The 13,094-nt window shown below is 38.9% G+C and overlaps 1 protein-coding gene across 1 annotated transcript in view; it reads left to right on the forward strand.

Moving 5' to 3' along the window:
- Nucleotides 1-1,593: 1,593 nt before the first annotated feature.
- PCCB (propionyl-CoA carboxylase subunit beta) overlaps nt 1,594-13,094 on the forward strand; it is a 45,016-nt gene continuing 33,515 nt past the window's right edge. The window contains exons 1-5 of the mRNA XM_027845280.1: nt 1,594-1,823; nt 4,610-4,729; nt 6,378-6,446; nt 9,637-9,693; nt 10,828-10,941. Coding sequence (XP_027701081.1) covers nt 1,632-1,823; nt 4,610-4,729; nt 6,378-6,446; nt 9,637-9,693; nt 10,828-10,941 — 552 coding nt within the window. The 5' untranslated portion in view covers nt 1,594-1,631. The remainder of the gene's footprint in view (nt 1,824-4,609; nt 4,730-6,377; nt 6,447-9,636; nt 9,694-10,827; nt 10,942-13,094) is intronic.

Consider the following 13,094-nt stretch of genomic DNA (forward strand, 5'->3'; position numbering starts at 1 on the left):
TGGGAAGTTGAAGATACTTGACTACTAAGCTGTATCAGTGCCATAAGATTTGATTCCATTTGTAGTATGGTCTTAGGGGAAACATGGCTAGATCTTTGCAGTCTTCTTACACTTGACTCCCTTCCACGTACTCAACAATCCAGTGACATTGACCTCTTTGCTGTTCTTCCCACAGACACGTCATCTCATTACTCCTTGCATTTTCAAGGTTGACCCTCATTACTGGAATTCTGTCCCTACTCGTCTCCTGGCTTCATTTGCTTTCTTCAAGCCTCAGCTAAAATTCCACCTTTTTCAAGAAGCTTTTCTCATTCCCCCTTAAAACTAGTTCTTTCGTCCTGAGATTACTTCTATTTCTATCTAACAATACAGATATGCATATATTACATATATATGCATATCTATATCATGTCTATCTATCTATCCATCTATCCAATCTAGTTTGTACATAGCTGTTTGCACGTTGTCTCCCCCATTCTACTGTTAGCGCCTTTCAGCAGGGTTTTTTTTTCTTCTTTTCTTTGTATTACTGGCACTTATCTTAACACAGTACCTGACACATACTAAGTAAGTGCGTACTAAATACCTCTTCCTGAGGTCTGAAATTACTATCGTGGGAAATGATACAGGGTGTCAATAATAGAAGGATTGCTGAACAGAAGGGAAGGCTTTCACCCCAGTGTGACTCATTGGAAATATTTACAATCCACCTATAGTCATTAACCAATTTAAACACTGTTTTATGTATGCTGTGGTTAATAATCAGCTTTTGTAACACTCAGCTGCTTAAACCTAGGAACTGAACGCTTGTCATGTTTGGCTGTTGGGTGGTATAACCCGAGTCCACGAACTTTCACCAATCACATACTGACCAACAGCACGTACAATAGAGTTCCGAGCAAATATTCAGGCTTTGATTCAGACTTTTTGGAGACATCGTCTTCGAGAACAGCCATAGACAAACAGAAATATTAAAGACAAATTTGTCATCTACTATTTTGCTACTCAGTGCCCCAGAGGCTCAAAGGTGGGAACTCCATGCCTGTTACTTGGGGGTGTAAGGCTGGGGAAAATAGTGAAGAAATGAACAATTAAAGTGGCCCAGTGAAGTGGTTCTGTTTAGCGGGAGTAAGTATTTGTTTTGGACATTCCTATAAAATACAGCTGGAACTATTTATTAGTAATGCACTATAGGATTTTTGAATCGTAATAAGTAGGCAAAAGTGTATCACATAAGGCTTTTGAGTAGATCAGTGCAATTATTAACCAGGATTATTCTGGTAGCTGTAGGAAGGGCACTTGGAAAGTAGCCTTGTTAATAGGATATTGCAATACTTTAGGGCCTAGGGCAGGGGTCAGTCAGGAAAATCGGTCACACTGCAACCTCAGCAGCTCAGGTTCGGACTTCTACCACATGCGAAACTCTCCCAAGGTTGTCGAACCACGTTCAACCACGTGGACAGACAGACAAAACGCCTTACGCGCCTGCCCAGTCCATCTTCCCCTCTGGAAGTTGGGTACGGGCCATTCTAGCCGAGCCGGTAGCGCATGCTCAATGCGCCCAATGTCTCCAATGCGCCGGCGCAGTGAGACAAGGTGGGGAACAAGGTGGATGGGACACCAGAACAAAGATGGCGGTTGCACTGCGCACAGCGGCGGCTGGGACCGTCCGGTGCGCTCTGCTGAGTAGTACCAGGGGCTGGACGGCGCAGGCCCGGAGATACTGTAGCCAGCCCGTCACCGTTAATGAGCGCATCGAACGGAAACGCCAAGAAGCACTGCTGGGAGGCGGTCAGTCCCGTATCGATGCGCAGCACAAACGGGTGAGTCGTAAGCATACCAAGCCTCAAGCTCCGCCTCTATCTGCTTTTGGCCTATTACTACGCGGCGTGCTCAAAGACGCCCACTTCGAGCCAGCCAATAAGCGAAATGCAGTCCGGGAGGTGTGCTCTAGCCCCTCCCACTTTCCCCACTTCAGTGGTTTCAGTAAAGGGGCTCCACCCTTCCCCCTCCCCCCGCCCCAGCCCCACAGGGGTCTTGTGTTACAGTTATTTTAAAAATACATTCACCTTTTTAGTTTTCCTTGTGTGTGGGTGTAGGTAGCTGGGAGGCATTTGTCTGTATCTTAAAGACCTGCAAGCTGAGGCATCCGGGCAGGTTTGGACAGGTGGAGGCATTGAGCCAGGAGCTTAGGAAGAGCCAGGAGCTTAGGAAGAGCCAGGGCGGGGGCGCGGGAACCGCAGACATGCTTTGCTTGCAACCCCCTCCTTTTATATATGAGGAAGGAAGGCCCAGAGAGCGTGAGCCCCTCGGCCCTGGTGCGCTGAGGGCCCCCCCAGGTTCTTCCCACCTCCCGCGTCTGCCAGCGTTGCAACGTCGCCTCATTTGTTCCACACGCTGATTGTGTGAGTGAAGAGGGCTTTGAATTTGAACTTAAAACCCCTGACGCGGCTAAACACCTCTGGCTCTTGAAAGTTTTTTGGTTTCTTTTTTTAATCAACAAGCATTTATGTTCTTTTCCAACCCCTTGGGGGGGAAACAATAAACCAAAATCCTTGTAATAAATTTTGCATAGTCATGCAAAACAGATTCCCTGGTTGGGAAACGTGTCTCATTCTGTACAGGGAGTCCTGATATAACTTCCCAGTCAGGAGGAAGTGAGTAACATTCTTCATAGGTCCTCTGAAATCAAGATTGATCATTGGATTGATTAGAGTTCTTAATTTTTTATTATAAAATTTTTTCATAATATAAAACATTTAAAAAATAAAAGTTCCTATTTTTTTTTTTTACTAACAAACTTTCCCTCCTACTTTACGCCTTTGTTGGAAAAATAAGATAAAATCCATACTCATACCAAATATGCATAATCAAGCTAAACAAATTACCTTACTAACAGTTTTTGGAAATGTGCCTTATTTTGCACCTTGAACCCCTCTCTATGGGGAGGTGAATAAAATGCTTCCTCATGAGTCCCGTAGATGGTCATTGCATTGATCAAATTTCTTTGGAAGTTATTTGTCTTTACAATGTTGTTATTGTATAAATTGTTCAGTTTGCATCAGTTCATCTAGGTTTCCCCAGGTTCCTCTAAAGCAGTCCCCTTCATAATTTCTTAGGGTTCGCTAATATCCCATTACAGTAATTTGCTTTAATTTGTTAAACCATTCCTGGTTTGGGCACCCCCTGAGTTTTACAATTCTTTGCTATTACAAAGAGAGCTCATGTAAATATATATGTATTTTTAGTGAGGCAATTGGGGTTAAGTGACTTACCTGGAGTCACACAGCTAGGAAGAATCATGTGTCTGAGGTTGAATTTGAACTCAGGTCCTCCTGCCTCCAGGGCCTGTGCTCTATCCACTATGCCACCTAGCTGCCCCTAATATTTTGCTGCTTTTTTTTTTTTTTTTTGGCTGGGCAGTGAGATTAAGTGACTTGCCTAGGGTCACATAGCTAGTAAGTGTTATGTGTCTGAGGTTGGATTTGAACTCAGGTCCCGCTGACACCACCTAGCTGCCCCTGATGTAAATATTTTTGTACATCTGGCTCCCCTTCTTTTGATCACATTGGTATGGGCCTAATAGTGGTATTGCTGGCCCAAAGGATGTGTACCGGTTAGTGATTTGGGGGGGATGATTTCAAATTGTTTCCACAATGTCCAGCCAGAAGTCTAGATCATTTCACAACTCCACTACACATTAGTGTGCCTATTTTCCTGAAGCTACTCCAACAATTGTCCTTTTTTAATTTGTCTTCTTTGCCAATCTGATGGATGTGAAGTAGAATTTCATAGTTGCCTTAATTCACAATTCTCTATTAGTGATTTGGAACATTTATTTTTAGTTTATTTTAAAAAAATTTTTATTTATTTTTAGTTTTCAACATTCACTTCCATAAGATTTTGAGTTCCAAATTTTCTCCCCATTAAAACATATATATATATATATATATATATATATATATATATATATATATATCTGTTCATGGCTTAGACTTCTGTTGAAAACTGCCTGTCCTATCCTTTGACCATTTATCTATTGAATAGTGGCTCTGGTTCGTAGATATTTCAATATCTTACATATCTTGGCTATAAAGAAAAATTTACTGCAAAGATTATTTCCCAATTAACCTTTTCCCTTTAAATTTTAACTACATTGGTTCGTTTATGGAAAACCTTTAAAATTTTATGTAATTAAAATTGCCTATTTCAGTTTTTGTGATCTTCATTATCTCTTATTTCATCATGAACTCTTCTCCTATCCAGTTACAAAATATTTCCTTACTTGATCCTCTGATTTGTTTATGTAACCTTTTATATATGTCATGTTATCATTTGGAACTTATCTTTGTATATGGTGTGAGATGTTTGTCTAAACCTAATTTCTACCATACTGAAAAAACAACATCTTAACCTGTATCTTAACCAGGGCAGGTCGAATAAAGTAGCCAGGTTTATGATGGTGGGGGCCAAGAAAAGGGAGTACAGATGGGTAAAGAGTGATAGAAGGTGAGATGTGGTCACTTAAAAGCCAATTTTCCCTTGTTTTTCCTTGCATGATTTACAGACTGATTTATTCAGGCACTTCGTGTATTCTTTTTAATTTTAGGGAAAACTAACAGCCAGAGAGCGAATCAGTGTCTTGCTGGACCCTGGGAGTTTTGTTGAAAGTGACATGTTTGTGGAACACAGATGTGCTGATTTTGGAATGGCATCTGATAAAAATAAGGTATTTATTCAGAACTGTGGTATGTATAATTCTACTACACAGATATTATTACCTACTTATCTACTCTACTCATGGCCCTATTGTACAATGGTAAGAGGGCTGGCCTCAGTCAGAAAGGTGTAGGGTCATGTTCTGTCTAATACAAACTACAAGTCACTCAACCTCTGAGCTCCCTGAGTAATTCTTTGAGGTTTGAGGTTGCAGAAACAGTTGCTGATTTCCACTGGCAGAGGGAAATCACTGATGAAATCACAGGCCTAGGCAAAAAAAAAAAAAAATCCATGATACACACTAGTGAATGGATGAGCCTTTCCCCTGGTGTCCTAGTATTCAGTAACTGTTAGTCCTGGTGCAGGGCATTTTTAATACGGACACCTTAGAGGAAGGTTCCCCAGATGACTCAGGTTCCCTGTTGGGCTCTTGATTGACATAATATGTGCCAGTTTTGTGTAGAGGAGCTCAAGTCAGAGTTCTCCTTTAGGCAGTCTCTTCTCTTAGGCTTTCATATTGTTTGACAGTTCATCAGAATAATGCATTTTTCAAAAGCTCTGTCTACTCTGGTTTCTTAGATTTTTAGCACTATAGAAAAAAGGTTCTGGAAGAAATGTTCCAAATAACACTTTAGTATCATTCTGATTTAGCTGAGCAAGCAGAGCAAAGTAAATCACAAAGTTTGACCATTACATATATATATTTTTTAACTTAACAAAAAATAGAAATACAACACATGTTTATTTGATAGATGCTGTGTACACTACTGGGCCCTGGGGGAGAGGCAAAGTTTAGATAAGGAGAGCTCAGTAAGATATTCTCTATGGTTTTTTTTTGTTTGTTTATTTTATACCAAGTAAATCATAATTTAATTTTCACAGCTCTCTAGCAGTTACATAACTAGACATGTGTAGTTCTCTGTGCTTAACTTTATAACATTAAGCCTGGTCTGATTTTTCTAGGTGTGGGTCTGCTGTAGTGTGTGGCTGGGAAATTGTCTTAATGATTTGGTGGTATTTACATTAGTCTTTTTGGGAAAATTCCCATTGATTGTTGAAATTCCTTTTAAAATGGTGGCTTTCCTTTTGAGAAAATGCCACGTTTGGTTTTTTACTTTAAAAAGTGTTAAAATTGGGGGCTGCTAGGTGGAGCAGTGGATAAGTCAGGAGGACCTGAGTTCAAATTCGGCCTCAGACTAAACACTTGACACTTACTAGCTGTGTGACCTTGGGCAATTAACCCCAATTGCCTAAAAACAAACAAAAAAAAACGTTAAAATACATAACTGTCAACATTTCCGGAGAACCCTTGCAACCCTGAGACTCTGTGATTATATAAATTGACAATTCTAGACCTCCAGCTCTACTGGAGCTTCATGCTTTTAGGAGCAGAATTAACCTAAAACTATACTACTAGTTCTTGTTTATTATTTGGGTTTAGAAATCTGAAAAATCTCTAACCCAGTGTGATTGCATTAATGGAGCTCGTAGGTGTTTTGTATTCATTGTTCACACTTGCATTGTTCATACTTGTAACCCTCTGTGGGGTTGTTTTAGCTTTCATTTTTCTTTTTTATTACAAAGCCACAACCAAGTTCATTAAAATGGATAACATTTATGTCTTGATTCTTATGTCCTTTGATTTCTTTTCCCTGCAGTTTCCTGGGGACAGTGTGGTAACTGGCCGGGGTCAGATCAATGGAAGATTGGTTTATGTCTTCAGTCAGGTATAGTATATTCATTGTGAACATTCAGTCATTACATCTAGCAGAACCTGTTGTAATATATTGAAATTCAGCAGTCTAAAAGGAGAAGGGAGCAAGAAAGGAATTAATGAGGTGATCTAGAGGAAGTGAAACTGCAGCTTCTGGGTGGGTCGATCTGTATTCAGGGGAGAGCTATCTAAAGGCCATGATTATTTTCTCAGAGAGGTGAGGGGCTATGGGTGCTGTGTCATATATACTCTCAGACATGATCATACTATGTTGGTCAGTTTTGCATAACTGCTTTTCTTTTTATAGTGAGGATGGAAATAAATAGGATATAAACATAAAGTCATCAATAAAACTTAGTAAAAATTAAGGCCATGATTAAAAACCTATAAAGGTGGAGGTTAGCCACAAGGTGGAGTTATAGTAGAATGTAAACGGACTGTTTAACAAAATGCTTAATGAATAAATGAAGGAATGAATCTGAGTATTCAGTGCATGTCTCAGGAATTTTTCTTGAGGAAATATATGACTTTAGTAGAGGATTATGTTCTAAGGAGATTCGCAAAGCAGAATGGGTGTTCTGTTGTGATATTGATTCTAGAGATTGTGAGTTTTCTCCTGGAAGTAGTTAGTGAATGAGGTCGTGTTCCAGGTAGAGAATGTCTTGGAATAGAGAATATTTCCTAGATTAGTGTGCTTGTAATCCTAACCATGTAACTATGGTATTTTTCTTGGCCAAGAAACTGAATATTAAAAGCATGTGCTCCCTTGAAAGTATTCATAATTATAGTTGTTATCAGGCCATATGAAATAAATAGTTTTTTCCAGGTGGATGTTTTTGGGAGAAGAAAATTTAAATATGTGTAGTGCTTTACTTTAGTGCCCTTCACAGGTCTAAAATTAGTTTAGAAACATAAAATACATTATGTGTATGTTGGTTTGCCCATACCTACCCATCAAGTAGGTTTGGTATGTTAAAAATACAATAATAATAATAATCATTATAGCTAGCATTTACGTAATGCTTTAAGGTTTGCTAAATGTTATACGAATATTACCTCATTTTATCCTCATAACAATTTTAGGAGGTAGGTGCTATTATTATCTCCATTTTACAAATGAAGAAATTGAGGCAGAAATTTTTTTTTTTAAAGTAAGTTGCCCAGCGACATAATACAGCTAGTACAGATTTGAACACAAAGTCTTCCTAACTCTAGGCCCAGCACTTCAACTGCTGTACCATTAGCAGCCTATATAGTTTATTGAAGAATAATTTATTTAGACAATAATTACAACTATACTGACTAATTGACTTGAAAATATTTCATTTTGGGTAATTTATGAAAGGTGGGTTAAAAAAACTTGAATAGGAGAAACCATCTACGTCAGTGAGGCAGACAAAGGCACGTTTTCTGGATCCTTTCGCCTCTCCTGTGTCTGTATGCTATAGAAAGCATGTTATTTGAGAAAATAAAAGCATGGGGCAGAAATCCCCAATACATTTTGCCACAGTGTCATAATCTCTCTTTTTCCAAGCTCTCCCTGGCAGCAGTTTCTGCTGCTTCTGATGGTTTGTTTTTATCATCTTCAAAGAATTTGTGAAAATTGAAGACTGGCCTGGACTGTAACAAGCCTCTCTGATTTTTTCACATTTCATTTACCCCTTGATTTGGTGTACTTCCACATAGAGACCAGCTACTTACACCCGCTTCAGCAGCAGCTGAGAGACAAGAGGCATGGAGGGGGGAGTCCAGCTGGAGGAGGGAGGTGGGGCGTGGAGCCAACAGGAGCCACATACTCGAGGATGCTCTGAGTTTCCTGTTCTCTGAAAACATCTTTCCAGAATTGACGCTAAGTAAGAGGAAGGGCCTGGGAGTTAGAAGACCCAGGTTCCCATCTCAGTCCTTTCATAGCAAAATAATCGTAGGCAACTCACTTACCCTTTTCCTGCCTCAGTTTTCTCCCTTGTAATATGGGGGAAATAATATTGGCACCTCCAGCTCATAGGATCATTGTGAGGAGAGCGCTTGGCAAACTTTGAAGCGCTCCATAAACATGTGTGTCCATGGTTGTTGCCATTGAGTGGACAGCTGGTTTCATTCCTCGCTCTGCCATTATTTATATTTTTGCCTTTGGATATAGGGATACAACTACCTCTATATTTAGTCCTTTGGGGCCTACTCAGGATGGGAGGACAGCTACCAAAAGCCTTAACCAAAGCAACCAAGGTTAGCTAGAGGAAGCCCACTAGCAAAGAGGCATCTGAGAGGTAGTGTGGGGATTCAGTCAGAAAGACCTGGGTTCAAATCATGTCCTTAAAACACTTAACCAGGGGGCAGCTAGGTGGATAGAGCTCTGACCTTGGGCAAGTCACTTAACCCCAATTGCCTCACCAAAAAGCAAATAAATAAATAAATAAATAAATGAAACACTTAACCAGCTGTGTTAACCCTGGGCTAGTCTCTTAACTTCTCCGTGAATCAGTTTTCTCTGCTGTAAGATAAGTGACTTGGGCTGGATGGTCCCTAAAGTGCCTTCCAGCTCCAAAACTATGATCCTGTGATTCTTCTCTTATGAAAATGGCATGACAGAAATACATTTTGATTTTAGTATAAGGGGAATTGTAATATCATGTGGTAAATAATTTTAATAATAATAATAATAATATGTACCAGTTATACAGCAGCTTCTATGTGCCAGGCACAGTGTTAAGTGCCTTACAATTATTATCTCATTTGATTCTCACAGCAGCCCTGAAAGGCAGGTGCTATTATTATCCCCATTTTACAGATGAGGAAACTGAAGCAAGCAGAGATTAAGGGACTTTACCCAGGGCCACACAGCTAGTAAGTTTCTGAGGCTGGATTTGAAATCAGGTCTTCCAGACTCCAGGCCTGCCACTGTATCCATTTCATCACCCAGCTGCCCCTAATTTTACAATTGTTTTCATGTTACATAGCTGTTAGAATCATCTTTGAGAATGAAAAGCTGGGTAGCAACAATATGGCAATACAGTATATTAAATACTTAGTTCATTATTTGAAAATAATTCATAATACAAAATTTTTGCAAGATAAAAGGAAAGTTCCTAAAAATGAAGAGAACTTTTTCCCTAACCCCACCCCACTCTCACTCCATTCTCCTCCCCCCATCTTTTAGAATTTTAATGGTCATTTCTTCCTCTTTTTTTTCTTTTTTTTTTTAGGATTTTACAGTGTTTGGAGGAAGCCTGTCAGGAGCTCATGCCCAAAAGATCTGTAAAGTAAATATTTAGCTACCAAAAAATGCCTGACTCTTTTCCTTGTACTTTAAGTTGATGTCTGTTGAAATGCAAACAGCCCTCGACAGCCCTCAGAGGTCTAATTGAACCTTTCACAGCTGGTAACAATGCCAGCCTATGCCATAGAAGCCCAGGAGCAGAAAAAAAGTAGACAATCAGTTTGGGGAGATTTGGAGTAGAGGATAAAGACGATATAGATGTCTTGTAATGTCCAAGGTACCTTTTTTGTATCGGGTATCTGGGTCATAGGAAAAGGATTTGTCATGGGCTGCTGACAAGGAAGGAAAAGATTTAGTCTGGGATCAAGCACAGCCCAGGCTTTGGTTGTCATGTCCGTGCAGACAGGTTACTGCCCACTCCATAAATACTTTTGAACAAGTAATCATGATTTTGTACACCAAAAAGACTATTGGCTGCTGAATGCATTAAAAAAATAGCGTATAGGCTGATGTTTTTAAAAATATGGTTATCCCTTATACATCAAGGGGATTGAGGACAGGTCACCCCATGATCTGGAAAAGCCACATAAAATTTTTTGGCCCTCTCTTCATACCAGAGAAGAAGTCTGAATTATTATAGCATTAAAAAATAAAATATGTTGATATTATATAATACTATTCACATATTTTATGTATTTCTGTGTTTCTAGCCTTTTTTGGTATCATCTGCTGGCTTCATCCCCAGCTTCCACAAAACTCCCCCAAAATACCCATTTAATTTCTTTTTTTTTTTCCCATTTAATTTCTTACACTGACCTGCAATAGATCAAAACTGCGATTGGGAAAGTTGGGATGTGGAAGGGATAGCTGTACTTGCCATAGGAAAGTAGATTTCTCTCTCTTGCAAATTTAGGAAATGAGCTAAGTTTCCCGGGGACTTTTTTAAGGTTTGAATGCAGCGTTTTGAATATGCTTCACTGAATGTGCTGCACAATATTCTTCCTTCTGTGAAGGTATTTAGTTAGTAAAATGAACCAAACTGGCATTCTTTTCACCAACTTTGGTAAACCTTTCATGAAAAATGCTACGAACATGTGTTAATAAAATGCTGTGTGTTCATTGAGTGCCAGGGGATAGTGAGGGAATATCGTAACACAAGTCTTTGTGCTCCCTACAGATCATGGATCAAGCCATGCTGGTTGGGGCTCCTGTGATTGGACTGAATGATTCTGGAGGAGCTCGGATCCAAGAAGGGGTAGAATCCTTGGCTGGTTATGCTGATATATTTTTGGTAAGAGACTCAATTTGAAGAGAATGAAGTAAAAATATGTGGCATTGTTCAGCCTTTGGTTACTTGAATTTTCTCCTGTTTTAATGGATTTGTTCTCTCTTTTTTTTTTTTTTTGTGAGACAGTCAGGGTTAAGTGACTTGCCCAAGGTCACTCAGCTAGTATGTGTCAAGTGTTTGGTCTGCATCCAGATTTGAACTCAGGTCTTCCTGAATTCAGGGCCGATGCTCTATCCACTGCGCCACCTGGCTGCCCCAATTTGTTCTCTTGATAAATATTCTGGGTTTTGCAAAGATATCTGGTCAGTGATATTGAACTGGGGGAAAATGTGTTCATAAATGGGGAAACTTTATTTCTTTTTTGAGAGATACATATTCTAGATTAAACATCCATGATTTTAAATTTAAGAGCAAGGAATAAAATTTTATTCAACAATTAGAACTACATTTTCAAATGTATTTAAATTTTTCTTTATGACCAGTTTGGGTGGGGTTGGGGAAGGAAGGAAGGAAGAGAGAGAGAAAGTTTATTTTATTAACTAAAAAGCTTCACAAAAGGAGGAACAGTGAAACATATTTAAAGAGAGAGCAAGAGAAGCGTATAAGTAAGAAGAGATCTTAATGAACAGGTAGCTATAGAAAAGGAGTTCTTAACCTTTTTTCTGTGACAGACCCTTTTGGCAGTCTGGTGAAACCTATGGAACCTTTTCCAGAATAATGTTATTAAATATATAATCCTTTATGAAGGAAACCAATTGTATCAAAATTCAGTTTATATTTTAAAAAAAAAAACCGTTGTCAGATGCTCTTGTTACATCTTAACTTTCCTTGGACTATAACATGAGTGGTATTATCACAGATGTTTGAATAAATCGACCAACTGCTATTTATAAAATACTTAATATGCTTTGGTGCTTGTTAGCCAATTCGTCACTACTTACAGCTGTCTAGTTGTGAAGTCATTGTGGTTTGATGGACAAGGCATAGGATTTGGAGATAGAGGGCTTGAGTTTGAATCCAGTCTCTGCTCCTTAAAACCTGTGTGACCTTGGGCAAATCATTTACTCTCTATGACCCTCAGTTTTTTTTATCTATAAAATGAAGGAGCTGCGCTTGATGACCTCTGAGGTCACTTCTATCCCTGAATTTATCATCCTGAGAACTGTGCTTTGTTCTTTAAATTCAAGCTATAAGTCAATACTCTGAATGCAAAAGTTGTAACTGTCTACCAGGGGAGAATTTTTTCTTTGGAATTTATTGACAGTGACTAGAATAAAATTAGTCTGGGGACCAAAAAAAAAATTAAGTGGAGAGCCAGATTTAGCTCATTGGTTTGACACATTGTCTTTAACCTTTCTTTGCTGTCGTCCACTCCTGTCTCAATAGAGAAAAGGGACACTAATTATATTTAAATTTGAAAATTGGCGAAGAATTTACGTAGGTCAGGGGCAAGGATAGCATGATTGTAAAAGTCTAGAGTTGGACACTTAGCTTAGAGGTCATTTATTCTAATATATCCCTATAAAATTATATGACCTGCCTTGTGAAAGAATCTTGCAAAGAGCAGGCTTCTTTATTACAGTTTTTAAAATTGTTTAGTCAAAATTCAGCAGGTGTTATTAAGTGCCTACTCTGTTCAAGGCACTGGGGATACAAAGACAGAAATGCAGTGGTCCCTCCCCTCAACAAGCTTGTATTCTAATTATTAGGATAATTATTTGAAAGACTTGTACAGAAAAACCTAATGCATTTAAAACACCAAGCTGTTTATAGAACTTCATGTTGTCTTTTGAATGTGCATATAACTGGGATTTACAAATCTGTCTATGGACATTTTTTCTAATTTGTTTAAAGTCATAAGCAGGCAACCATGAACAACTCTGAATGCTGTTTATGTGAACAGTTTTTAATGTAATCAAAATTCAGAGCAAATTTAATCTGACACTTATTTAGTGATACACGTAATCATTGGGTGGTGTGGTAATTTTGTCTGTAGATGGCAATGATTGTAATTTCATGTAATTTCCACAGCCACACCTTTTTTCATTTTTCTTCTCACATCATTTGTTAAAGCCTTGTAATGAGGAGCAGTGCAGTTCATTTTTCTCTTATATTGTGGACAGCTTGATTCTTATCCTCCGTACAGATGCATATGT

The sequence above is a fragment of the Vombatus ursinus genome, unplaced genomic scaffold (assembly GCF_900497805.2).
Source record: "Vombatus ursinus unplaced genomic scaffold, bare-nosed wombat genome assembly UNPS02014959.1, whole genome shotgun sequence".
NCBI lineage: Eukaryota > Metazoa > Chordata > Mammalia > Diprotodontia > Vombatidae > Vombatus > Vombatus ursinus.